This window comes from Carcharhinus amblyrhynchos, chromosome 4 (genome assembly GCF_965287045.1).
Source record: "Carcharhinus amblyrhynchos chromosome 4, sCarAmb.v2.hapA, whole genome shotgun sequence".
NCBI lineage: Eukaryota > Metazoa > Chordata > Chondrichthyes > Carcharhiniformes > Carcharhinidae > Carcharhinus > Carcharhinus amblyrhynchos.
In genome coordinates this window covers 84,626,467-84,652,596 of record NC_137327.1, presented here as the reverse complement: position 1 = coordinate 84,652,596, position 26,130 = coordinate 84,626,467, and the positions used below count along the sequence as shown (strand labels likewise).

General features: G+C 42.6%; 1 protein-coding gene across 3 annotated transcripts in view; it reads left to right on the top strand.

Annotated features, from left to right (window-relative positions):
- Positions 1–26,130, top strand: part of arhgef9a (Cdc42 guanine nucleotide exchange factor (GEF) 9a) — a 292,494-nt gene that overhangs the window by 201,415 nt on the left and 64,949 nt on the right. For all 3 annotated transcript variants that reach the window (XM_080187433.1, XM_080187431.1, XM_080187432.1), the window contains exon 7: positions 8,396–8,527. In XM_080187433.1, coding sequence (XP_080043559.1) covers positions 8,396–8,527 — 132 coding nt within the window. The remainder of the gene's footprint in view (positions 1–8,395; positions 8,528–26,130) is intronic.

Here is a 26,130-nt window from a genome sequence, read left to right as displayed (position 1 = left end):
TGAGATTTATCAAGGATCATCCAGCATCCTTTTGTACACATTTGACACTCCCCTGTGGTCGAAAAATTCAATGCCATTGAGCTCTTAGTTAAAGAACAAATCAATAAGCTTTTAATAAACATGACATTGGTAGGGAATTGAATTTTGAAATGTGAAATTGTAAGGATTGCCTCACCTAGATTTATAACTTCTTAAATTCTTGAATTATCAGTTTTTTTCTGCTCCACTCCTGAAGGTGTTAACTAATAGTTGGAGAACATTTGTACAGGTGGTGATTATCATCGAGTACCTGATTTGATTTGACTTATTATTACCTCATGTATTAGTATACAGTAAAAAGTATTGTTTCTTGTGTGCTACACTGACAAGACGTTCATAGAGAAGGAAGGGAGAGAGTGCAAAATGTACTGTTTTGGTCATAGCTAGAGTGTAGAGAAAGATCAACTTAATGTGAGGTAGATTCTTTCAAAAATCTGATGGCAGCAGAGAAGAAGCTGTTCTTGAGTCAGTGGGTACGTGACCTCAGACTTTTGTATCTCTTTCCTGATGGAAGAAGATGGAAAAGAATATGTCTGGGGTGCATGGGATCCTTAATTATGCTGGCTGCTTTGCCGAGACAGTGGGAAGCGTAGACAGAGTCAATGAATGGGAGGCTGGGTTGCATGATGGCTTGGGCTACATTCATGACTATTTGTAGTTTCTTGCTGCCTTGGGCAGAGCAGGATATCTTTTCCATCTTTTCCATTTCAGTGTATGCCATGAGAATGAGTGTTGGCAAGTTATTTGACCATTAGTCTAGGTATCCCTGCTATCCTCACCTAATGTTCATAGATTTGCTGTTGTAAATTCACTCAAACCAGGAACCCAGAATGTATCAGTTCTACCACTGCTTCAGTTGCTGTTAATATTCAGAAAGTCAGCTGGTAAAGGATAGAACTGGAATTACTCTTTGCACATTTTTATCAACATTTATTTACAGAGTTACGCATTACAAGCATATACCTCCTACCCCAACATTTTTGGAACAACATGGAATGAGGAGAATCATTAAAGTTAATACTGTTCCTTCTCAAGTTACTATTACTCAGTATATGGAATATTAACAACCAAACAAATGGAATGCGGCACAATATCATCAGTTAGTATAGCTTTGTGGGGTGTCACACTGAAACTGTATAGTGCTCTTGTCTTATGATGTTTACAGTGTCCATTTTTATTTACCAAAGCCACAAAAGCATAGATGCAAGCCCTGCTGGAGGCAATGGGATGGCCTGTGATATGGATCCCTACTATCAAAGAATCAAATTATGCAAATAAAAATCTTTGGTGTTAGCTCAAAATGAATTGACTGAGAAGCACTCTGTAACATAGTAAATGGTATATAAAAGTTAAATTCAAGTCCTACTTTAATATATTCATTGATTATGGAATGGGATAGGAATGAAAAACAGATTTATGACAGATGATAGACAATTTTGATTTGATTTGATTTATTATTGTCACATGTATTAACATACCAGTGAAAAATATTGTTTCTTGCACTCTATACAGCCAAAACATACTGTTCATAGAGAAGGAAATGAGAGAGTGCAGAATGTAGTGTTACAATCATAGTAGAGAAAGATCAAGTTAATGCGAGGTAAGTCCATTCAAAAGTCTGACAGCAGCAGGGAAGAAGCTGTTCTTGAGTCGGTTGGTACGTGACCTCAGACTTTTGTATCTTTTTCCCGAAGGAAGAAGGCAGAAGAGAGAAAATCCGGGATGCGTGGGGACCTTAATTATGCTGGCTGCTTTGCCAAGGTATCAGGAAGTGTAGACAGAGTCAATGAATGGGAGACTGGTTTGCGTGATGGAATGGGCTACATTCACAGTCTTTTATAATTTCTTGCGGTCTTGGGCAGAGTAGGAGCCATTCCAAGCTGTGATGCAACCAGAAAGAATGTTTTCTACCTGTAAAAGTTGGTGAGAGTCATAGTTGACATGCCAAATTTCCTTAGTCTTCCAAGAAAATAGAGGGTTGGTGGGCTTTCTTAACTATAGTGTCAGCATGGGGACCAGGACAGGTTGTTGGTGATCTGGACACCTAAAACTTGAAGCTCTCGACACATTCTACTTCATCCCTATTGATGTAGACAGGGGCATGTTCTTATTTACGCTTCCTGAAGTCAATGATAATCTCCTCTGTTTTGTTGACACTGAGGGAGAGATTATTGTTGCCGTACAAGTTCACCAGATTTTCTATCTCATTCCTGTACTCTGTCTTGCCATTGTTTGAGATCTGACCAACTATGGTGGTGCCGTCAGCAAACTTGAAAATGGAATTGGAGGGGAATTTGGCCGCACAGTCATAGGTGCACAAGGAGTATAGTAGTGGGCTGAAAACACAGCCTTGTGAGGCACCGGTGTTGAGGATGATCGTGGAGGAGGCGTTGTTGCCTATCCTTACTGATTGTGGTCTGTGAGTTAGGAAGTTCAGGATCCAATCGCAGAGGGAGATGCCGAAGCCCAGACCACAGAGTTTGAAAATGAATTTTATGGGAATAATAGTGTTGAAGGCTGAACTGTATCAATAAATAGAAGTCTGACATAGGTAGCTAGAATATCTTCACATTCTTCACATACAGTGATTAACAGCTGAATTGGATAACCCAGTAAAATAATCATGGCAAAAACCATGGAATCATTTAAGAAATTGATTTTCTGATTGGGCAATAGGGGGCTGTATTTAACATGGAGCCATGGGCTCTCCCATGTTAAAGGTCATGGTAAACCCACTTCTGACTGGCCACCTCAAGCCAACTGTTGGGCTTTTAATTGACTCAGTGCAAAACGTTGGCCCCCAATATTTGAGGAAGTTCCACCTCCATGAGCTGCCAGGCCATTGGATAGCTGGCAGCATCTAGCGCTAGCAGTGCCCCTGCGAATGGTGGCCAATGCTGGCACTACAGACAGTCAACCATGGCGTTGAATAAAAGGGACATGGGGCTTTTGCATTGGGGCAGGTGACCGAGGTGTAGGTGACTGGATTTGGGAGGATTGGGGTGGGGTAGGCACAATATGTGGAAGGCGAGTACCTTGGGAAAGTGAGGCTGTGGGTGGTGGGGGGAGGGGGGGACAGTGGTTGAAGGCATATCTCCAAATAGAACTGATACACCCTCATCAACAAGGCTGCTGGTTTCATCTACGGCTTCATCATACGGTGTGGGCACACCCCTCCAAAAGGAGGTGGGAAGATGACAGGCACAGTGCCACCACCATACCATCCAGTTTTGCACTTCCGCCCACCTGCCAGATCGCTCCCAGTGGGGGTTGGTGGGACTGTCAAATTCCACCCACAGACTTTTCTTGAGGCACGAACTGGAGACAGCATCCTAAGTTGTGGCATCAAAATAGCTAAGACTCTATCATTGAAAGTGGAGTTGAGAGAGAAGTCTGCTTGTGGGGTTGAGTCAGGGACATTGGGAATTTGCTTTGGCACTAAGGCTTCAGGAAATTGCAAAGGAAAGGGTGATATGGAGCAAATTATCCATGATTTTGAATTTAACCTGGAATTATTTGCAGATACCAGAGTTTGAATAAACTTCTTTACAGCTTCCTCAGTTTGTGAAATGATGCAGCTTCAGTGTGTTGAACACTGAATTTCGTGGTATTTGAATAATTTGTAGGCTTCATTACAAGGTTTAAATTTATTCATTTCAAACTGGGCATTGTGGTTATTTGGAATGAACTTGGGGAAACAATGAGCTTTGCATTTTGGATATTTTTCAACTGCTTCAAAGAGCAGCCATTAGAAAGACTTCAGAAATACAAAATAGGGATTAGAAGGCAGTTTCTACTTCTGAAGCCTTTGGATACTGCAAAACTGATATGATTGCCATGGGAACAGTTCAGACTGTTACTGTGATCACATTGTTTCCTCAACCTTCCTGAGGGAGTGCAGACGACCTTTATGATGTAAATGCTCAAGTTTCCTGGCAAACAGAAAACCTCCATTTCTGAGACACAGTGGCTTCATTTTGTTTTCCGTGTATTATTTATACACTTTGATTTGCATATAATCCCAACAGTGCAGAGAAGGCCATTCATCCCATCAAGTCTGCATCGACTCCCTGACAGAGTATCTTACCCAAGCCCTCTTACCCATTTTCAATTTAATTCCTGCCTGTCTTATTTTACAGTCATTCGCTGTTTAAAATAAACACATTAACAACTGGGAAGTTGGCAATTTAAACACATTAATTAAAGCACTAAAAATAGTGTGCAGCACATGGAATTACACCAGAAGTGTGTCTACAGTTCTTTCATGATAGTTTGCTAAACATCTGCTTACAAGGTCTGCTTACCATTTAAAAGGTGCACTGCAGCAACTCACCAAGGCTTCTTCAACATCACATTCCAAACCCACAACCACTACCCCACCTAGAAGCCAAGGGCAGTAGACACAAGGGTCTGTCACCACCTGGAGATTCCCTCCTTACTCCCAAATTTACATAAACTTAAAGTATTTACAAATTCCCAAGGTTCAGCGATTATAATAGAACAGAGCCAGGAGTAACCTCAAGATAACCTCAAGGGGTGTGTTGGTAAGTTTGTCGAGGGGTGGGTTGGTAAGTTTGCTGATGACACAAAGGTTCGAGGTGTTGTGGATATTGTGGAGAGATGTCAGAATTTGCAGCGAGACATTGATAGGATGCAAGACTGGACAGAGAAGTGGCAGATGGAGTTCAACCCAGATAAGTCTGAAGTGGTTCATTCCGGCAGGTCAAATAGGATGGCAGAATATAATATTAATGGTAAGACTCTTGGCAGTGTGGAAGGTCAGAAGGATCTTGAGGTCCAAGTTCATAGGATGTTCAAAGCAGCTGTGCAGGTTGAAGCTGTGGTTAAGAAGGCGTATGGTGTACTGGCATTCATCAATTGAGGAATTGAGTTTAGGAGTCGAGAGATAATGTTGCAGCTTTATAGGACCCTGGTCAGACCCACTTGGAGTACTGTGCACAGTTCTGATCGCCTCATTTCAGGAAGGATGTGGAAGCCATAGAAAGAGCGCAGAGGAGATTTACAAGGATGTTGCCTGGATTGGGGAGCATGCCTTATGAGCTTAGGTTGAGGGAGCTCGGCCTTTTCTCCTCGGAGAGAAGAAGGATGAGGGGTGACCTGATAGAGGTGTATAAGATGTTGGGAGGTATTGATCGAGTGGATAGTCAGAGGCTTTTTCCCAGGGCTGAAATGGTTGCCACAAGAGGACACAGGTTTAAGGTGGTGTTGGGTAGGTACAGAGGAGATGACAGGGGTAAGTTTTTCACTCAGCGAGTGGTGGGTGCGTGGAATGGGCTGCCAGCAACAGTGGTGGAGGTGGATTCAATAGGGTCTTTTAAGAGACGTTTAGATAATTACATGGAACTTAGTAAGATCGAGGGTTATAGGTAAGCCTAGTAATCTCTAAGCTAGGGACATGTTCGGCACAACTTTGTGGGCCGAAGGGCCTGTATTGTGCTCTAGTTTTTCTGTGTTTCTATAGGAGGATGATTCTATTGAGAGTTTTTAAAATTCTAAAATAGCACAGGGAAACCAAATGTCAATATGTTTAACATAGGCACAGATCCAACAACAGGAGAACATAATTTTAAACTTAGAAGAAGGATGATGGAAAATCAGTTTAAATTTGACGTCAGAGAGGATGAAAAATGTTTGGAACAGACAAGCATGGAAGTAATGCGGTAACTGTATCATCAATTTCAAGTGGTGGTTTGATAAACGCCTGATGGAAGGTATATTTTCTAGACAAACAACCTGCAATGCTGTTGTCTAGTCCTAGCCAGTGTTCTTCGGTAAGCTGCCCTAACCTAAACCTTAGTTAAATATTACATCAAATGCATAAACTGTTCTCCCAAATAAATCCAAGATGTGCAAACTCATTGGAATGCTGAATGTATCAAACTTGTATTCAGTAGGTCACCACATTAACTGTGTGTAGCTGTCTTAGTTCAAAGCTATTTATCTTGAATTATCTATCAGCTTGTACTGATATTGTTCAAAATACCTTCAATGCTACATTGTTAAAACTTTGATGGAAGGCTTAAGAGATGTTATGGTTTGAACTACTGGATAATCATAATTTCTTTTGAATAAAAAGTGACCTTGCAATAACAGGAATAGTCTATAAAACATATTTTGTTAACGGAAACGTAAAGATCAAAATTTTTGACAGTGCAAATGTGAGACTAACCATACTGTCTCATGGGAAGCTTTCCTGAATTTTGAAAAAAACATTATTTCTATTATGCCAAAAGCTTTAAACTATATTTGTATGAAAATAACCCTGTAATTAGTTTTTTTATTTCAATTTTTCCATTTTAGGCATTTATTCATGGCCACATTTGGGCATTGTCATTCATTTGAAAGGCTTAAAAATGTTGTACTCCATACTAAATCAAAAATTAGTACTAATAACAGGGTTTGAAATTACATGGCGTCAAAATCTCTGTGGCTGTTTTTATATCTAAATTGTTAAAATAATGCTAACATTAACTGCTGTAACAACAAAACTGTTATTTACACTTCAGCAAGTCATTTCAGTTTTTACTTCACTCAAGAAAATATTCAAACATATTTAACAGCCATTTTTGTGTTTTATCATTGTTTCCCAACTTTTCTTTGCATTGATTTCAAAAAGCACCCATTTCAAAGTTTTGTCCTATCATTGCTTGATGGAAAGTTTTCACTTTCAATTGGGACTCCAAATCTTCAAAAATCATTATAAAACTGTTAAATGTAACATCAAACTCTCTGGAGGTGGGGCCAACTCACAGTTGTGCTACATGAGGAATAATTTGTGAAATTTCTGATTTCTAAAAGGATGTTTTTCAGACTAATAAGGTTGTGCATGAAATTACCAGGATGGCCCTTAAAGCAGATGTTTAATGGAAAGATTAGTGCAAGCGAAAGAAACCCTGCAACCTACTGTAGGAACTTATGCTCTCCCTATTATCGTTCTAAGTGACTCCTGAATTACTGCAGCTATTTTTGCCTCTATCGCCCTATCTAGCAACTATCCTAAGATTACTGTGCTTCCTGACGCCAGTTCTGAACATTTCTTTTATCAGTCTGTGCTTCATTTGCTATATTAAAACCGTCCTCTGGATTAATCCTTTATATTCCACTGAGTGGTGAATAAAGTCATTCTGGGTGATAAAGAATCATCAACCCATATTGAACTCTTTCCAAATTTCCTTTCTATCAAATTTACACCCCAGTTTCAATTACATCACTGTAAGGTTTCTTCTTAATTACATCTTTCAAAGGCTAGCAAGCTTGAGTTTTCCCCACTTTTGCTTTTAGTTCAGTCTTTTGACGTTAGAAATTAGATTGTAACAGTTCATAGCACACCTCCATAATTTTATGTTTTCTTGTGACTTGATCAGAACTATCACAATCAATGTTTAGTGTAGGCCTTGACCAAAGTACTTACAGCTTCAGCATAATGGCCTCAAACTGATTTAGCATTGGACTTCTGGGTGACATTCCGAAGTGAGAATGGATTGAATATATGATGAAGCAGCATTGATCTATGAACTAGAGATTGGTGTTTTATATCTAATGGCTGCCTGATTGATGTATTTTAGGGTTGGAAGGAAAGATTTAAATGGAACTGGAGAAACACACATACCGGCTCCACATTAATTCTTTTCAAAAGATAGAAACATTTGAGTTTATATAATGTCTTTCATGACTTCAGGGAGCCCCAAAGTACCTTACAGCCAATGAAATCATTTTGAAGTGCATTTTCATCGTAATGTATGATATATGGCAGGGAAATTTTATACAATTGGCAATGTGATAATGACCTGATGATCTCTTTTAGTGATGTTGTTTAATTGATAAGTATTCGCTTGAATAAACCAAGTTTCCAGTTGGATGTTTTTCAAACATCCTTGTTCCCTGACATTAACCTTCATTGCAAGTAAAAATCTTGCAGCTCGGTCTGGTTTCTACCCCAAATGTATTAACATTAAAAAAAGATTGAGTTGAATTAGATTGAATAGCTGATTATTGACAGCACTGTGGCATAGTGGTTAGAATTGCTGCTTCATACTGCTAGAGACCCAGGTTCAGTACTGACCTTGGTGACTGTGTGGAGTTTGCATGTTCTCCCCATGTCTGTGTGGGTTTCTTCCAGGTGCCCCGGTTTCCTCTCACACTCCAACGATGCGTGGGTTAGATAGATTGGCCAGTTGTTGGTTCAGGCTTGATGGGCTAAACGGCCTCCTTCTGCAGTGTAGGAATTCTATGATTATAGGTCTTCCAGGCTACCTACACTTCAATATTATTGAATAATCTTTAAGATTAGTAAATCCAAGTTCTTATTTGAGATTATTTTTAAATATATTTTAAGGGTGACGATGTTCTGGACAGGAGCTCTGAGTTGATCTATTCTGGGGAAATGACATGGATTTACCAGCCTTATGGACGGAACCAGCAAAGAACATTCTTCTTATTTGACCATCAGTTGGTGATGTGTAAAAAGGTAAGACATTGCTATGTGATCTGTTATGTTTGTGGTATTCTGGTTGTGCTGAGAATTTAAGGTAAGTTTAAAATAAAGAAAACTCTTTGACTTTGATTTCATCCGTACAAAATTTCAAAGCTACCACTTTCCGTTACAGCATGTGATATCAGCTGGGCAAAAGCTGAAGTGCTACAGTTAGCCTCAGAGTATATCCTCATAAAAAATATTCAGCGCTTCTGCTTTCTATCCATTGACTCTCGCTGATGAATGATGCCCTGGTGAGCAGGCTTCTTGGATTTGAAGGACTGTGCCCAAGGAAGTATCTGTACGTTAGAAATTGTATTCAGTTGCGTCCATTCCTTGGACCCTTTTAATGTCCTTAAAGCTCCAGAATAGCATCCATGGTGCATCATAATCTTCTGGAGTGAATTGTATTGACCATCATATTGGTTAATGTGCACAGTGATTGTTCACTAGAAATTTCTAAGTAGGCAGATCATCGTGGTAAGATGGCTATAGAGAAATATGGGCCAAATACAGGCAATTGATATTAGCTTAGTGGTAAAAACTGGGCGGCATGGACAAGTTCGGCCAAAGAGCCTACCTCCATGCTATAAACCTCTATGGCTCAATGTCAGTCGATATGCAATGTAGATTTGTTGCCAGTGGTGCCACTTTGGAGCTCAGTGCTTTAGTTAATACCCATATATGTTCAAGAGGAGGAAGGAACTCGGACTAGCAGTTTTTAAAGAGGTCATCAACTGCTTACAGGTAAGATGCTAGTTGTTTTCTTCTGTTACTTGATCTTACAAAAATTTGGTGCTTTCTATAGCCGTTTACAGTCGTCAAAGTCTAAAGAGATTCTTGTGGCAAGTTTTAAAATAATTTTGACTGACTTCAAGGCTTTTGCACAACCAGTTGCACCCAAATATGCGTGCAGTGGTTGGCTTTCCCCTTTGAACTTGGACAGTATGACTTGGAGATAGAACATAACAGGAAAAGCTGCTGACAGAGGGGGATAGGAGGAGAAGGGCCCTCTGTAAGAAGTCATAAACTGGGTGTTCATGGAGCAATTCTCTCACCTGAACATCTGTGATGAACAAAGTGTGAGATGTCTGCTCATTATAAGGATTTCCATGCTGAAATGTGAGACTTCCTTTAGCCTCACAGTTGGAGCATCAGAGCTGGGAAAGAATCACATTGCCAGTTACAATGAAGGTATTCTTGGCAGTGAAGTTTAGCATGCCAAGTTAAAGATATTTGCAACATCTTGTGGTGGACCACCCACTGTTACAAAAGGGTCACTGAGACTCTGTATTCAGCGAAAACTGATTATAATTCATTCTCTCCTGACAGCGACAAGCAGGCAAGGTGAACATGTAGGGTGGAATTTTACTGGCACATCTGCCCAAGTTTCGCACAATCCCACCTGAGGCTAATGGGGAACACCGTTCTCCAAGCTGAGCCCGCCCCCGGAATTGGGGCTGGCATGCCATTAAAGTTCCGGGCGTAGCTTCATTAGGATTGCAGACTTATGTTGTTGCTGGTGCCCTTGACTGCATATGTATCAACTTGCTGGCGCTACATGTCAATTTTGCCCTATACTAGAAAGGATTCCATTCCCTCGATATCAGCTGGTTTGTGACCATAGAAGATGCATCATGTAGGTTGCATGGTATTTGGGGAAGGATCCTGATGCTTCATTCTGCAACAGCAGTTCACTGTGCCAGTTACATCCAAAGCACTATGGCAAACCAAAGAATGGCTACTGGACATCAGGGCCTATCCACTGACAACATGGTTCCTATGCACAATCTGTGCTGAAACAGTACTTCTAATACAGGATCACCCTTGTGGAGTTTTGCAGATGATTGTATAATTTTGCCATCAACAGGGGGCAGCCCTTGCCACCAGCTGTACAGCAAATGGCTGAGGAGCAGGAGGGAGAAGAGGGAAAGGAGAAGGTAATTTAGGCAACTCTTTCCTCCCTTAGACCTCCTATGCTGTGCTCCTCCAGTGGCTGCAGCAAGGCTAGCGGAGACTTATACCAGGGGAAATTGCAGATGTCCTTGCAGGACTACCATGGGCTTCTCTGACCCCAGAAGGCCCACCTTTGGACTGCACCACCTCAGCATGGGCAGCATCAGTCTGGGCTGGCTGACAGGCAACAACGAGGGTATTGACAGAGTGACAGGAGTGGGAGGATGAATGCTTTGAGTGACTTCTCAGTAATTATAGCAACATGTTGGAGGACATGTTGCTGGGACTGAAGCAATCAAACATTAGTTAGCTGCTGCTTGTGCTGTAATAAAAACTGTAAAGTTGACCATCAGATGTAATATCAGTCTTGGGTCTACGAGTGAGTGAACGAAGATGGCTGCTCCTTACAAGATGGGAAGGATCAGCTTTAAGCTATGCACAAAGCACTGTGGCCAAGTTGCAGCACATTAACATTAACTATAGGCTTTCTGGCAAACTTCCCATTGCATTAACCATTTTATTGTGCACACCTATTATCATTCTTCTGTAGCCCACTACATTAATGTCCTTACCTGAAACTTATGCAGTGGAAGCAAAGTGCAACGTTGCTCTCCATTGAACTAGCAGCTGTGCTATCCTTGCCCCCTGCCCTGGCTGCAGTCCACTAATGTCCTTTGTTTCACTACATGCAAATCCCACCTCCAATCTCGCCTCTAAAATAAGACAGCACCTATATCTGAGCTGATGACTGTTAGTGGGAAGTTAAGAGATAATGTTAGCCTTTTGGTGTTCCTCCACTGCCCAGTCAGGATGTACCTCCTGGTAATCTGAAAGGAAAAAGACACAGAGTGAAGTTTAAGGTGCAGGTAAGAAGATGGTTTCAGCCTCATCGCTGACCATGGCCTTAGTGATGAGTGTCCCAAAAATGGCCAAGGGGCCAGGAATGTCTCCTTCATTAGGTTTTGGACATGGAGGCGTGTCTATTTGTCTCTGACATGCTCCTGTTGCCTGCAATTGTGCACCATTTTTTCCTGCAAGGGAGGTCAGTGAGAGTCATGCAATGTTTGCTTGATGTCCCGTCATGGTTGAAAAGCTGTGTTCAAGCTATCGGAAAAGTGTGTAGGGAAAGGTAAAACAAATAAATGTCAGGTATGAATGATGATTGTTAGAAGTTGCTGGTAAATGATTAATGAGAGTGCGTTAACTTGAACAACATCTGAGGCTAGAGGTGTCATGGCAGGATCTGGTATTTGAAGATGTATTCAATGATCTTGGCAACGTGTATGAGGTTGCAGCGATTCTTGAAAGAGAGCACACAGGTTCTTGGGGATTGTCCACTGACACTTATGTGCAAAGATCCCTGCTCCAAATGGGGGTCATCCTAGCCCTTTGGCCCTCCAAGCCTGCACTGACCATGTTGCCCAATTTAACTAAAACCCTCTACCCTTCTGGGGACCATATCCCTCTATTTCCATTCCATTCGTGTACTTGTCAAGACACCCCTTAAAAGTCACTATCATATCCACTTCCACTACCTTCCCCGGCAACGAGTTCCAGGCACCCACCACTCTGTGTAAAAAAATCTCTTGCCCCCTGCACCTTAAACCTATACCCCCAAGTAATTGACTCTTCCACTCTGGGAAAAAGCTTCTGACTATCCATTCTGTCCGTGCCTCTCATAATCTTGTAGACTTCTATCAGGGTTCCCCTCAACCTTCATCACGCCAATGAGAACAAACCAAGTTTCTCCAACCTCTCCTCATAACTAATGCCCTCCATACGGGGCAACATCCTGGTAAATCTTTTCTATACCCTCTCCAAAGCCTCCATATCCTTCTGGTATTGTTCCCATCAGAATTGAACACCACTATATTCCAAGTGCGGCCTAACTAAGGTTCTATAAAGCTACAACATGACTTATCAATTTTTAAACTAAATACCCCGGTCGATGAAGGCAAGCATACCATATGCCTTCTTGACTACCTTCTCCACCTGCACTGCCACTTTCAGTGACCTGTGTACCTGTACACTCAGATCCCTTTGCCTATCAATACTCTTAAGCATTCTGCCATTTACTGTATATTTCCTATCTGTATTAGACCTTCCAAAATGCATTATCTCACATTTGTCCGGATTAAAATCCATCTGCCATCTCTCCGCCCAAGTCTCCAACCGATCTATATCCTGCTGTATCTTCTGATGGTCCTCATCGCAATCCACAAATCACCTGCACAGAGAGGATATCTTTTCTGCTGGCTACTCCTCCAGCAAGGTCTCTGGTGCAGAATCCAAAAACCTTGGATCTCACTCATGACATGTTATGCCAATCTTCACTGTTTTTCAGGTTACATTCACTTCCTACACATCTCCCTTTGCAGAGCTGCATGAAACTTTAAGCAGTGTAGGTAAGGCATGTTAAGATTTTAGACCCCTTGCTAATGCTTGTGGTCAAAGAACAGCATGGATATAGCAACAGCTGCACACAACAATCACTCAAGTGCATAAAGGTGCTGTGCTGCTTGTGTTTTATTGAACAGGAGTTAACTCTGTGTCATGAACCCCATGCCTGTTTCTAGGTCTATCCAATTTAGGACCTTCGTCTAGAGAGTTGGCAGGGAACACATCCCCACTGACTTTTACAGGCCTGTTGCCATTTTACTGTCGGCAGCAGGCAGGACTTCTGTCTGTCACAAGGTTAAAATCCCGCCTTGGAGTGCTGTTGGCCAATCAGATTGGCCAACAGCTCGCCAGGTCCTTCAGGCGCAGCGCTGCAGTGGCTGGAAGAGACACTGCTATGATGTGCCTGGGACTAAATGCTAGGTAACAGAAGCCAGCTAAGTGATAAAGGTCCTGGCAAGGAGAGGGTTGGGACTGCTGGGTGGGGTGGGGTGGGGTGGGGTGGGGAGGGGGAGGGGCGAGCTGTCGGAGGGGATGTGTTGCAAGAAGTGGGGCATTTCGGACCCTGGGCGCATGTCTGAGGTCTCTGGGCCTTCATGGGGGGTGCCCTCCACCAGAAAGGGGCATCTGATGGAGGGGAGATCCTGGTTTTCCCACCTGAGATATAGGTTTCTAAAAATTTCTATTCCACCCCCGCACACCGCGCCCCCGTCCCATCCACTGCTCCCATCACCAGCCCTCACCACCAATCGGCATTCTGCCCTACCTAATAATTAAGGCCAGTTGTGAGTAAAGGCCCACTTACAGGCCTTACTTTCCATTGCAAAAATTGCCTTTAGGTCAGGTATCCCAAAGGGAATCTCGTCTGTACAATTTCACATATTCTGCAACCCCTCCTCCCAGACTGCCCTCCTTTCCCCCCACTCTTTTCCCACTATCTCAAAGCCCAGTGAGTGGAGAGGGAGTGTAAAATTCAGGCTAATATCTTTCTTGACCTCTTCAGTCTTTGGGTTTATTTATTATTACTCTCACAATCATGGTTAGTGTGTTGATGAGTGTAAAAATAGCAGACCATTGCTTGTACATCATAAATTCTGCTTCAGTATAGCTCTCTCAATGACCCAGTAATGGTCCCAAAGAAGCTTTGCAGATTGATTTTCTACCATCCTCTTCTGAAATTTTAATTCTTTCTGATGTATGGTTGCACATACAAGAATTAACTTCCAAGTTTCCTAAGAGTTCACTCTTTATCACACCCAAACATGAACAAAAGTGCTAAATTCCAGAGCTGATGTAAGAGCATCTGTTCTTAATTTCAAGGCAGTAATTGACTAAGTGAGCCTAAATGAAGTCAATGAGGAACTCTCCGTTGGTTGGTGGCATGCTGAACAAAAAGGAAGATAGTTGTGGTTGTTGGAGGCCAATCATCTCAGCCCCAGGACACTGGTGCAGCAGCTTGTCAGAATAATGCCCTCAAGTCAGCCATCTTGGTTTGCTTCAGCAGTGACCTTTCTCCATCCTAAGTGAGAAGCCGGGATATGCGCTGATGATTAGGGTTAGGGTCAGCCCTAACCCTAATGCATGTTCAGTGCCAGTTGGAACTCCTTAGGTACTGAATCAGCCCATGCCTTCATGCAGCAAGACTTGGACAACATTTAAGCTTGGGCTGATAACTGGCAAGTAACATTTGTGCAACACTATCGCTAGGCAATGATCATTACAAGATAAAAGTTAACTGCTTACTCTTGACATTCAATTACATCAGCAAACTGAATCCCACATAATCAAATTCCTACGGGAGGGGGGGAGAATCCATTCACCAGAAACTTTAGATCAAACACATAGGGCCGAATTTAATATCCTCCCCTCAGGAGATTAGGAGGGGAGCATTTCGTTAAGAAGGAGGTGCAGGGTGAGGAGTCTAGTGCCTTCCTGCCTCTGCCCAATTAAGTAGGTGGTGGAAAAGTTCAAGGATGGCTTTCCCATCCTATGCCAATTAAAGTCCTTAAGTGAGCAATTAAGAGCCTCAACTCACCATTGTTGATGTTCAGTCAGTTGTGGTGGGGCAGTCTCCAGGCAGGAAGCCCATTCAGCAAAAAACCCTGTTGGAATTGCTTGCAGAATTCCAGGACAAGTCCCTTGTTATCAGGGACTCGATGTCTGATTGAGAGTCATGGCATTGGGAAGGGGGGAAACTGCTGAGAGCCAATCCCAGCCTTTCCTTCAAAACCCCACCCCCTCATTCTCCATCTCCAGTCAGCTGACCTTCTCCACATCCCCCATCCCATCCTCACTCACCTGTGGCATGGGACCCTCGCTGATCCTGGACGTCTGCTGATTGCATTGCTAGCAACAGTACTGCTCCTGGTGGTGCTACCTACAAGAGTGCTGCCAGAATTCAATTGGCTGGCAGCTTTTGGTAGGGGAAGGTGGGAAGGCCACTCCCCAGGGTCCAAGGGAAGGCCTGCCACTGGCCATTTTACTGTCTGATTGGCACTTTATACAGGAGACCTTGTCCAGGGGAATTGAGATGTGGTTCCTGCTGTCTTCTCAGCCAGCCCCCTGTGTCATAGAATCATAGAATCCCTACAGTACAGGAGGAGGCCATTCAGCCCATTGAGTCTGCACTGATCACAATCCCACCCAAGCCCCACTCCTGCAACCCCACACATTTATCCTGCTAACCCTCCTGATACTAGGGCCAATTTAGCATGGCCAATCAACCTAACCTGCACATCTTTGGAGTGTGGGAGGAAACCGGAGCACCCAGAGGAAATCCACGCAGACACAAGAAGAAAGTGCAAACTCCATACAGTGACCCGAGGCTGGAATTGAACCTGGGGTCCCTAGCGCTCTGAGGCAGCAGCACTAACCACTGTACCCTACCTGTCTGGAGTAAGCTCCAATCTTAAAGACTATGACTACAAGCACAGGTCAGAGGCTGGTATGTTTTATGGAATAACTCACCTTCTGACTCCCCTAAACCTGATCAACATCTACAAGTTACGAAACAGCAGTTTCTCCAATTGCCCGGAAAATGCCACTCCAAGAACCTTCAAGAAGCTCAACATTAGCCAGGACAAAGCAGCCGACATATTTGGCACCTCAAGCAGCATCTTAATCATTCGGCCCATCAAGCATGCATTGACAACAATCCCACCCATGCCCTATCCTCATAACCCCGTGTATTTATGCTGCTAGTCTCCCTGACACTTGAGCAATTTTACATGCCCATTCAACCTAACCCGCACACCTTTGGACTGTGGGAAGAAACCAGAGCACCTGGAAGAAGCCCATGCAGACACAGGGACAATGTACAAACTCCATACAGACAGTGATCCGAGGCTGGAATTAACCCTGTTTCCTGGTGCAGTGAGACAGCAGTGCTCACCACTGTGCTGCCCACATTCACATTCTTCAGAACCAGTAATATGTACCATTTACATGATGCACTGCAGCAACTTGCCAAGGTTTCTTAGATAGCAACTTCCAAACTCATGACCTTTGCTGCCTGGAAGAACAAATGTAACAGACACATGGACACCAACAACCACACTGCATCCTGATTCATTCTTTTATCATCGCTGTTCAATATCCTAGAATTCCCTCCCTAACAGCACCATTAGAACAGCAGCTCAAGAAAGTAGATCAACATCACCTCTTCAAGGGCAGTTTTGGATGGGTAATCATTGTCAGTAGTGTCCACGTTCCAATCGTCAACCCAAACAGTTATTGTTGGCAGGCTATTTAACTGATATGTATCACAGCCAAGTCTGTTGATGTCTCCATCTGTTATCCGCATATGTTCACCTTCCAGCAGGGTCACTGGATCGTAAATACTAGTTTCTTTTCTCCCCGTTAATTTTGGGTCAGTGATCAATGGTACTGCACCAATTGATGCCCATGTTAATATTTGCACAGACCTGGCATCAAAACTGGGATTTTCCAATCTGCACGTAAAGAAAGTCTTTGCAAAGGGCATTAGCACTTTACAGGGTCCAAAATAGTCCTCCTTTGGGCTTTACAACAACATTGTTGGGGATTTTCACATTAACTTCGTTGCAGTGTGAATGTAAGCTTATTTGTGACTAACAAATAAACTTTGACTTTGCTTAAATTCCAGAAGAATCTGCAGTTACACTGGTTGGATGTCATAGGGTAAAAGTTGCAATTATTGTGTGAATGGGTCAATATATTAGCTTTATACAATTTGTTTTGCTATTTTCATAAAGTTCTTAGCCCAATTATTTAAATGTTTAATTTTAACTAGGTTCATGACTCAATTAAGATAGTAAAGAGAGCAGTCTAATATGTGTATGAAGCATTCATACAAAAAAATTGCTAGATCTAATTTCTGGCCTGTGTCCTCTTTATCTCTTTAGGTGCCTTGGGACATATTACTGTGTTAAAGACAGTTTAAAAATGCATGTTTATACTGCTGAGCCTTGAGATACTCACCTACTAACCCTTCCATATTATACAACACAGATCGGCTTTTCACCTAGCCACCTTTAAGAATTATCAATTGGGAATGCCAATGTTTTTCTTGGCTGTGAATTAGAATAAAGCAGTGTAGGAACTTGGAACATCCTTTCTCAGTTCCAATCTGAACTAAGTGGAGAGGTTATAAGTGGACCGGGCATAGGTAAAACATGGCCCACTTGTGAATTTTGTTTGAACCACTGTGCCAACAGACTGTTTTGCATATTTAGAATCAAACCATTTTGCCTTTGAATGAATGGACTCATTTCACAAGTGTATCGTTTGGAAAAATATCACACTGGAAAACCAGATTTATTTTTCTTTCGATCGGGGAAAAAAATGGACTGACCTGACTGTTAAAGGCAAGTGTCTCATATGCCCTTGCAACTACCCTATTCATCTGCTCTGCTACTTTCAGAGATCTGTGATTAAGTACCCCAAGATCTGTCTGTTCCTCTGAGCTTCCTAGTGTCCTGCCATTCATTAAATACTTCCTTGTCCTGTTCCTTCTTCCAAACTTCATCACCTCACACTTGTCACCCATCTGTCATGGCTCTGCCCATCTGACCAGCCCATCAAATTTTTCTGTACCCTATGACTTTCTTCTTCACTGATAACTACCCTACCAATCTTGGTGTCATCCTAATGTTACTTTTTTCTAGCATCAGCCTATGATTCCTTGTCCTATTCTAATTTAATTTGTTGTAAATGGGAATTACCTGTTCCCTGCCACTTACCGTCTTTCTACCTCACAGATTCTTACATTGCAAACTGAAAAGCCCAAATCTCTCCAAGTTCTCCTCATGATCAGTCTCCCGAGGTGAGGGGTATTAGCCGTATTCCTCTTCTGCGTGCTTCTTTCAGCATTTGAATCACTCACTTGTGCAGTGTCCAAAACAATGTATCAAGCTGAAAGCAAAAACTGCGGATGCTGGAATCTGAAACAAAAACAGAAAATGCTGGAAAATCTCAGCCGGTCTGACAGCATCTATGGAGAAAGAATAGAGCCAATGTTTCAAGCAGTGTATATCAGGAAAACTTCATGAGGCCTGCGTGATGATGACCTTATTTAAAAGTAAACACTCCCCCTCCATTCAAATAGAATGTTGAGATTCACATGCTAAATTCACAGACATGGAAATTGGTGAAATTTACAATTCATCTCATTCTAGTTTCTATAGAATAACTGACTTCCAGTTCAATTTATCTGACTTGATTTCCTCTGATTTTCTTTCTGCAGTTGAGATAATTTGGATTTATTTTGTTAAGCTGCATTACTAGTTTCAGTTGAATTTTACACAAGCCTAAAATGATATGTCTTCTAGAAGTTATTCTCAGTGCATCAGCACAGATCTAATTTCTTTTTCTGACGTTAGGTGTTACCTTTATGTAAAGCGTTGAGACACTCGGGTTAGAATTTCATGCCCTCCATGTGGTGAGTTTGGTGGGAAGGCTGGTGGACAGGTAACGGTGGGGTTAGCATTTTATCAGGCTGGAGGGTGGCAGGTGGGGATCCTTTTAGGTCTGATTTGGTCCAAAGCCAGAAAACCAGTGGATGACCTACCTTCCCCATTCACCCATTGAGGCTCTGAATCAATTCATACCCCTATAAGGCCCTCGTGCTACTGCCACCAGTGTGGGGTTAGCAGGAAGCATGACATGAAAACCCATGCAAGGAGATTGAATAAGGGCTACCCTAGGTGCCCAAAAGCAAAGGCATTCAGTGCCAGATCGAGAGATCCAGCTTTGGGAAGGTGGGGGTTGCCTGCTGAGAGCCATCCCCCTGCCCTTTCTGCCAATCCCTCCCCTCAGGATCCCATCTGTTGATATCATTCCCACCATCACTCAGCTGTGGCCTGGCATTCAGTGATGATGCCAGGCCTCTGGTGGGTGTTGTACCATCAGCAGCAACCACTTGTCCTATGGTGCAGTTTGTTTAATTTACCTGTCAGGCTCTGATTATTCAGCTACTCCCAAGGTGGGACTTATATCCCTGGGGGCCTTGATCCTGGGGAAGGTCTGTCACTATCCAATTAAGTGTCTGAGTGGCCTTTAATCTGACGGGAATCCCTAAAAGAGATGTAAGATTCTTGCCATCATCCGCATTAAATACTGCGCTCATCGAGTGTCATAGCATAAGAAATGCAGAGGTCACCAATATGCTCTCAACTGGGGCCATACTTTTTCACTCAACACTGCTGTTGCCACTAATGCTTTTTTGAACTTTCCTCTTTCATTTTCCTGTACTGCACCCTACATCCATTTTCCTGCTTTGTTTGTCCTCACTCTTGAAATCAAAACTCTGCACATTTGCCCACACTAGTGTGCCAGCCCAGAATTTGTAGTTGGGGAGTACAACTACAAACAGTAGTTTGTACTGTAAAACTATCAATGTCACTGCTAATAATCTGTATATATAACTTACAGCAGCTTCCAGTGGCTGTACATGCAAACACACGTATGCGGAAGTTGATGCTCCTCTACAGCGTGATGTTGTTGTGTTTGTAGGTGCTACCGATATGAATTGACATGAACTTCAACTTTTTACACAGTATTCTCATGATAAAAACAATTGAGATTGGCTGACAGCTTTCCAGTTTCTCCAAGCACAGTGCTACAGTGGCCAAAAGGGGCACTGCGGGATGTTGGATAGGGGTGGGAGGCATTTGAGAGTGAGTAGTTGGGGTGTGGGGTGGGAGATCTGGAGTTGTCTGGTCCATGAGTGGAGGGTGCCCCTAGTCAGAAGGGGGCTTACGATGGAGATGCACCCTACCCTCCTGCCTAAAATCGAGGCTCTTAACTTTTTGTGTTTCCCACCATGAGATATCTGTGGCCTGCCAACCTGAAAATTAAGGCTAGACAGGAAAAGGCCTTTAAGAGATCATTATGTGGCCACTTAAGAACTTAGTGGGGGGAGAAATGGGCTTACTTTCTGAAGCCCTGCTAACCCACTGTGAAATCGTATCCAGTCAGGGCATGCAGGGTAGTGGGAATCCAGTCCATGTAACTTCATGCTCCCCACTGCCCACCTCAAAACCCACTGGCAGAGCATAAAATTCAGACCGAGTCTCCCAGGCATATAGGAAGGAAAGTATTGCCACAGCTTTGCACACTATCAGTTTTGTGCAAGTTGATCGTTTTCCTCCACAGTTTCTAGCATAAATGGGCAAATGTTGAGCTTGTTCTGGTAAAGCTATTTTCCACTCACTGTCAATCCAGGCATTTCTGGAGATTATGCTTCTGAAATAGGTTAGCTATAGCTTTCGGGGCTGCGTCATTGTTAGATAAAGTAGGTGGGATACAATCTGAATTTGCTGGTGATTTGTCTTCTTTAAGCTGACTTCATAATTGTCAGCAGCTTTTGAAAAACAGTTTATAATCCTTTGAAGGTCATGCTCATGTTCACAGTGCGATACCAGGTACAGTCATCACAAAACAGCAATTCCCGCTTAATCACCTCTGGTACCTTAGTTGAGGATTTCAATCACCTCCGGTTGAAGAGATTGCCATCTGTTGTGTACTAGATGTGTTTTCCATCAGCATTTCTATCAAATTCCCCGGAAAGCATAGCAACAGAGAATCGCAAAGAGCACACCTCTACTTCACACTGCTTGCTATGTCAAAGGAGTCAATGTATTCACCACAGTGACAGGCCATCGTGAAACTGCTGCATCAGATTTATGGCCCTATCAGAACATTTAAGTTTGGCTAAGACTCTCCTCAAGTGTTCTCTATTTTCTGTGTCAAAGGCCTTTGTCAGGTCAACAAAGGCACATCAGAGTTCCGGCACTGCTGCCTCACAGTGGCAGGGACCAGGGCTCAGTTCCTGGCTTGGGTCACCATCTGTATGGAGTTTGCACATTCTCCTCGTGTCTGCGTGAGTATCAGTTTCCTCCGGGTGTTTCGGTTTCCTCCCACAGTCAAAAAGCATGCAGGTTAGGTGAATTGACCACGCTAAATTACCCCTCAGTGTACCCGAACAGGCGCCGAAGTGTGGCGACTAGAGGATTTTCACACTAACTTCATTTCAGTGTGAATGAAAGCCTACTTGTGACTAATAAATGCACTTTAACATCTGTTGTTAGTGGCTCCTCTCTTGTGTTTGCCAAATGACGATATTGCAAATGCCTTTGCCTTTCATGATCTCACTTTGACTTTCTGGCAGTACATGTTCTGCTGTGTGACTTGCCAGTCAATTGAATAGAACTTTTGCTCCAATCTAAATAGCTATCACATAGAGTGAGATTCCCCTGTGGTTGCAGCACATGATTTGAGTCCTTTTTCTCTATACAAATGAATAATTGTGACATTCCTGAACTGCTGGGAAATGGCTTGTTGATTCCACACTATGGGATATAATTGTGAGTTTGATGGCTAGCTAGGGCCCTCCAGATATGTAAATTTCTCCTGAGCTTGGAGCCTTCCATGAGGGTATGTCTCTGATAGCTTTGTCAGCCTCCACAACAGAGGGATTTGCTGTCAAATTTTCATATTTGGGCCAGTCTGGAAGTCCATCTATTGCTACCACGTTTGTGGTGCATGGGCAGATAAGCACAACTCTAAAGTATTCACCTAAATGTTCTTTGGTAACTGTTGTGTCCATCAGGAGAGGTTCCCAGTCAGTGCTGAGCACAGGTGAGTAGCTGTGTGAGGAAGGACAATACACAGTTTTCAGGCCGTTGTAGAAAATTCCTCACCACATGCTGATCATTATAGTCTAAGGATCTTTGGCTTGTTTTTCCCATCTTGTATCTTGTGCTGTTTCTGTTGCAGGTTCCATTTGCTCTCCTAGAGTGATTTCTTAGGGATAAACTGTTTTTTCTGAGCCAATTGTATTTTTCTCCTTAACTCCCAGTTTCTTAATTTGATCATTGTTTTCAGCATACCAATCTTGCTGGTTTCTTTTCTGTGTTCCCAGGACATCAATGATTGTTTGCAGAACTGTTGAGTTAGAACTTCAATGATGCTACTTTAAAATCATCACTTGGATTTTCCCAAATTCCAAGTCTAATTGTTCTCGGCACTGTAGGGGATTCTAGGTTCTGCACACCTAGCTTTCTTGGTGGGGAGGGAGGGATGGTCTAGCGCATGTTGGCCTTCTTTTCAGTGAGATAGTAACTTTCATCTTGGTGTGTAGCATCCGTGACTATAGAAAATTCTGTTCCTTTCATAACATTTTTTATAGTACTGTGCCATGTGAAGATGTGGAGATGCTGGCGTTGGACTGGGGTAAACACAGTAAGAAGTCTCACAACACCAGGTTAAAGCCCAACAGGTTTATTTGGTAGCAAAAGCCACTAGCTTTTGGAGCACTGCTCCTTCGTCAGGTAAGTGGGATTTCTGTTCACAAACAGGGCATATAAAGACACAAATTCAATTTACAAAATAATGGTTGGAATGCGAATCTTTACAGGCAGTCAAGTCTCAAAGGTACAGACAATGTGAGTGGAGACAGCGTTAAGCACAGGTTAAAACAATGTGTATTGTCTCCAGACAAGATAGTTAGTGAGATTTTGCAGGCAAGTCGTGGGGGTTACAGATAGTGTGACATGAACCCAAGATCCTGGTTGAGACCATCCTCATGTATGCTGAACTTTGCTATCAGTAGTGAATCTCACTAACTATTGTCTGGAAACAATACACATCTCTTTAACCTGTGCTTAACGATCTCTTCATTCACATTGCCTGTACCTTTGAGACTTGATTAGTTGTAAAGACTCGCATTCCAACCGTTATTTTGTAAATTGAGTTTATGTCTTTATATGCTCTGCTTGTGAACAAAAATCCCACTCACCTGACAAAGGGGCAGTGCTCCGAAAGCTCGTGACTCTTGCTACCAAATAAACCTGTTGAACTTTAACCTCGTGTTGTGAGATGTCTTATCATGTGAAGATGCCAGTGTTTAGATCCCGGGTGCATCCAAATGTTTTTGTGCTTTGTCCTCTGTCAAAGATAATCTTGGTGATTGACATATTCCAGTGCGTGCAAAGGCTCAAGAGAAGCATGCTGTTGCATTTTCCCACACCATCATTCCCCAGACACCATCTCAAGCCTGATGGTTAACTCCTAGCTGTACACTGAAGTCCCCCACCATAATGAGTTCGTCCTCCTGTGGAATATTTTCTATAGCTCTGTCCAGTTTCTCACATAATTTGACCTTGATATCCTCAGGACTGGTCAGTAGTGGACTGTACGCACTGACAAGTCATTATTATCACATTCTTGTTGTTCACAAGAGGTAGGAGTAGAGTCATGTGTCGATTGTTTATGCTCCTAGGGAGAGTATCCATGATTTGTGCAATGTCAAACTTGATAGCAAAGCTGGCACCCCCTTCTGCCTCTTACAATTGCCTTGCCTGTCTCAAGGAATATGTGATCTTTTGGTAGCTCTGTAGCTAGCCATCCTCTCCTCAGTGGGTTTTGCTTAAAGGAGCAATATTAGTATTTTATCATGATAGTTCCCTGTAAATTGGACAAGTTCTGTGATGGGCTCTGGAGCTGTTTGTTTTCTTTATGAAGCAGAGTTTGTATGTTCAAGCTAAACAGAGTCTTTTTTATGTTTCACTCGTGAGGTACGGCAGTGTTTAGTGACTATTAAGGGAGTATATTTTGGGATAAAGGGATATGTGTGAAGGAATATGTGGGTTGTGCGCCCAAGAAACACCTGCACCTGAGTTGCTTTTAGTGGAGCTGGATTTCACTTGGCCAGGCCATTGTCTCAGCCTTGCACACCTTTCCTGTTGGCTTGATGGATCAAGATGACTGCCGATGTGGTTATTCTGCTGCACTTTCTGTACCTATGCTGATGAACTTTTACAGTTGTCCACACAACTCTGTTGTGATGCTTTCACTACCAGTAAGGGAATATCTTTTCCCTTGCTATTTAAAGAAGGGTAGTTGGAAATAGGTGTCCTCCTTCAAATATGAACATTATATGTTTGCTGCCCTCACCTGCTTTGGCCTGTGAACCATTTCAGTTACCTGGGCAATAATGTCCTATGCCAGCATTATGATGAGCAATCTCTCTGGCCTGAAAAAAAAAATAGTTTTATAAATGCGAATGATTTTTAAAATTGTAAAAATAAGGGTTTTTTTCCAAATTGTTTGCCTCTCAGATTTTACCTAACCCCATGTGTAAGTCCAAATCTTTACTTTGTTTACAATGATTAAAATGTGCTTTAACCACTGCTTTTTGCTTCATACTTTGCTGTCTGTGAGCATTCTTCAATCTCCTTGATTGATCAGCTTGCTTGCTCGGGTGCCAGAGATGATTCCGACTTTGAAGTTGCATTAGAATAGCAGAAGTACTTTGTGCCTGCTAAATCTTTGGAGACTAATTTCCTCAAAAGTCAGAAGTGAGCGCCATCCATTTGATGCTGACCACAAGTATTGGTCATTCTTTCCCAAAGACTTTTAAAGTAGTCTTCCTCTTTCAGTCTATCCTCCATCTTCAAGCTTCTAAGATCCAAATTTAGCATTGCCTGAAATTACTTCCTGAGAACTCATTTTCTTTCTTATTTTCTTCAATCTTGGTGTCATCTTCCCTAAGAAGATATCCTTACACCTTGCTTTTCAAATATGTGTGCAAATAATTTTGATTAAAAAAAATCTCAGGTTTGCCACACCATTTTTTGATTGAGGCCCAGATCCATCACAGCTACAATCCTGAAAATTGTGGAAATTTCTAAATCCCATCCCCAAACCTGGCATTTCCCATCTTCTTAGGACGAGAGTGGATTTGGGCCAGAGTTCATTCATGCAATTCGCAGAAGCAGCTGGCCATTTAAATCACCAGCTGTCTCCACTGAAATGGGATTTTGGAAGACCAAGAATGTGGAAGCTGGAATGTAGAGATTAGAACAGGTAAGAAAGAGGAGGTCTGCCATTGGTCGATGCATTTAGATAGCAAGGGTACCACAGAGAGAAAAGATATCCCTTTAGACCAGATCCTGGGACATTTGGGGGAAGAATGGCATCCTTTGGATTTTTAAAAATGAACATGATTATGCACTTTTTAAGTGTAAACTCGTAGGAACTGTCAAGTTGTCCAGCTGTCAAAGCTATCCAAGTGTCAAAACTGTTAAGGGACTGTTCAATGATACTAGACAGGTTGTCACAGAGGAGGTAAGAGGAAAGGGTAATGAGTGGTGGGCATGGATGCCATGAGTTGGCACTAAATTGGTGTGGGAATATGAGAGCAATGGGGGTAGCTAGAGTGGCAGTAAGTTTTAAAATTAATTCATGGGATATAGATGTTGCTGACTGGCAGCATTTATTCCTCATCCCTAACAACCCCAGCTAGGCTATTTCAGAAGGTATTTAAAAGTCAGCCACATTGCTGTGAGTCTACAGTCATATATAGGCCAGACCAGCTAAGATTGGCAGAACATTATAGTGAACATTAAAGGACATTAGTGAACCAGATTATTCCTTATGACAATTAACAATGGTTTCAGGGTTATCATTAATTCCAGACATTATTGGATTCAAATTTCACGCTCTGTCGTGGTGGGATTTGAACCTGGGTTCTCAAAGCACTACACTGGGTTCTCTGGCTTGCTAGGGTAATGATAATACCATTTCACCCTAACCTCCCCGCTTAGTTAGCTCAGGGAAAATGGGAGGGTGGGGTCATGGGTTGACATTGCTTGGCATGAATAGGTCTTGGTGGTGCATTGCGGGGTGAGGTGTGAGGGCTGAAGGGATTTTTAAAAATAATTTTTTCTTCATTTAAGCACAGTGCCAGAGCACAGAGGCAGGCC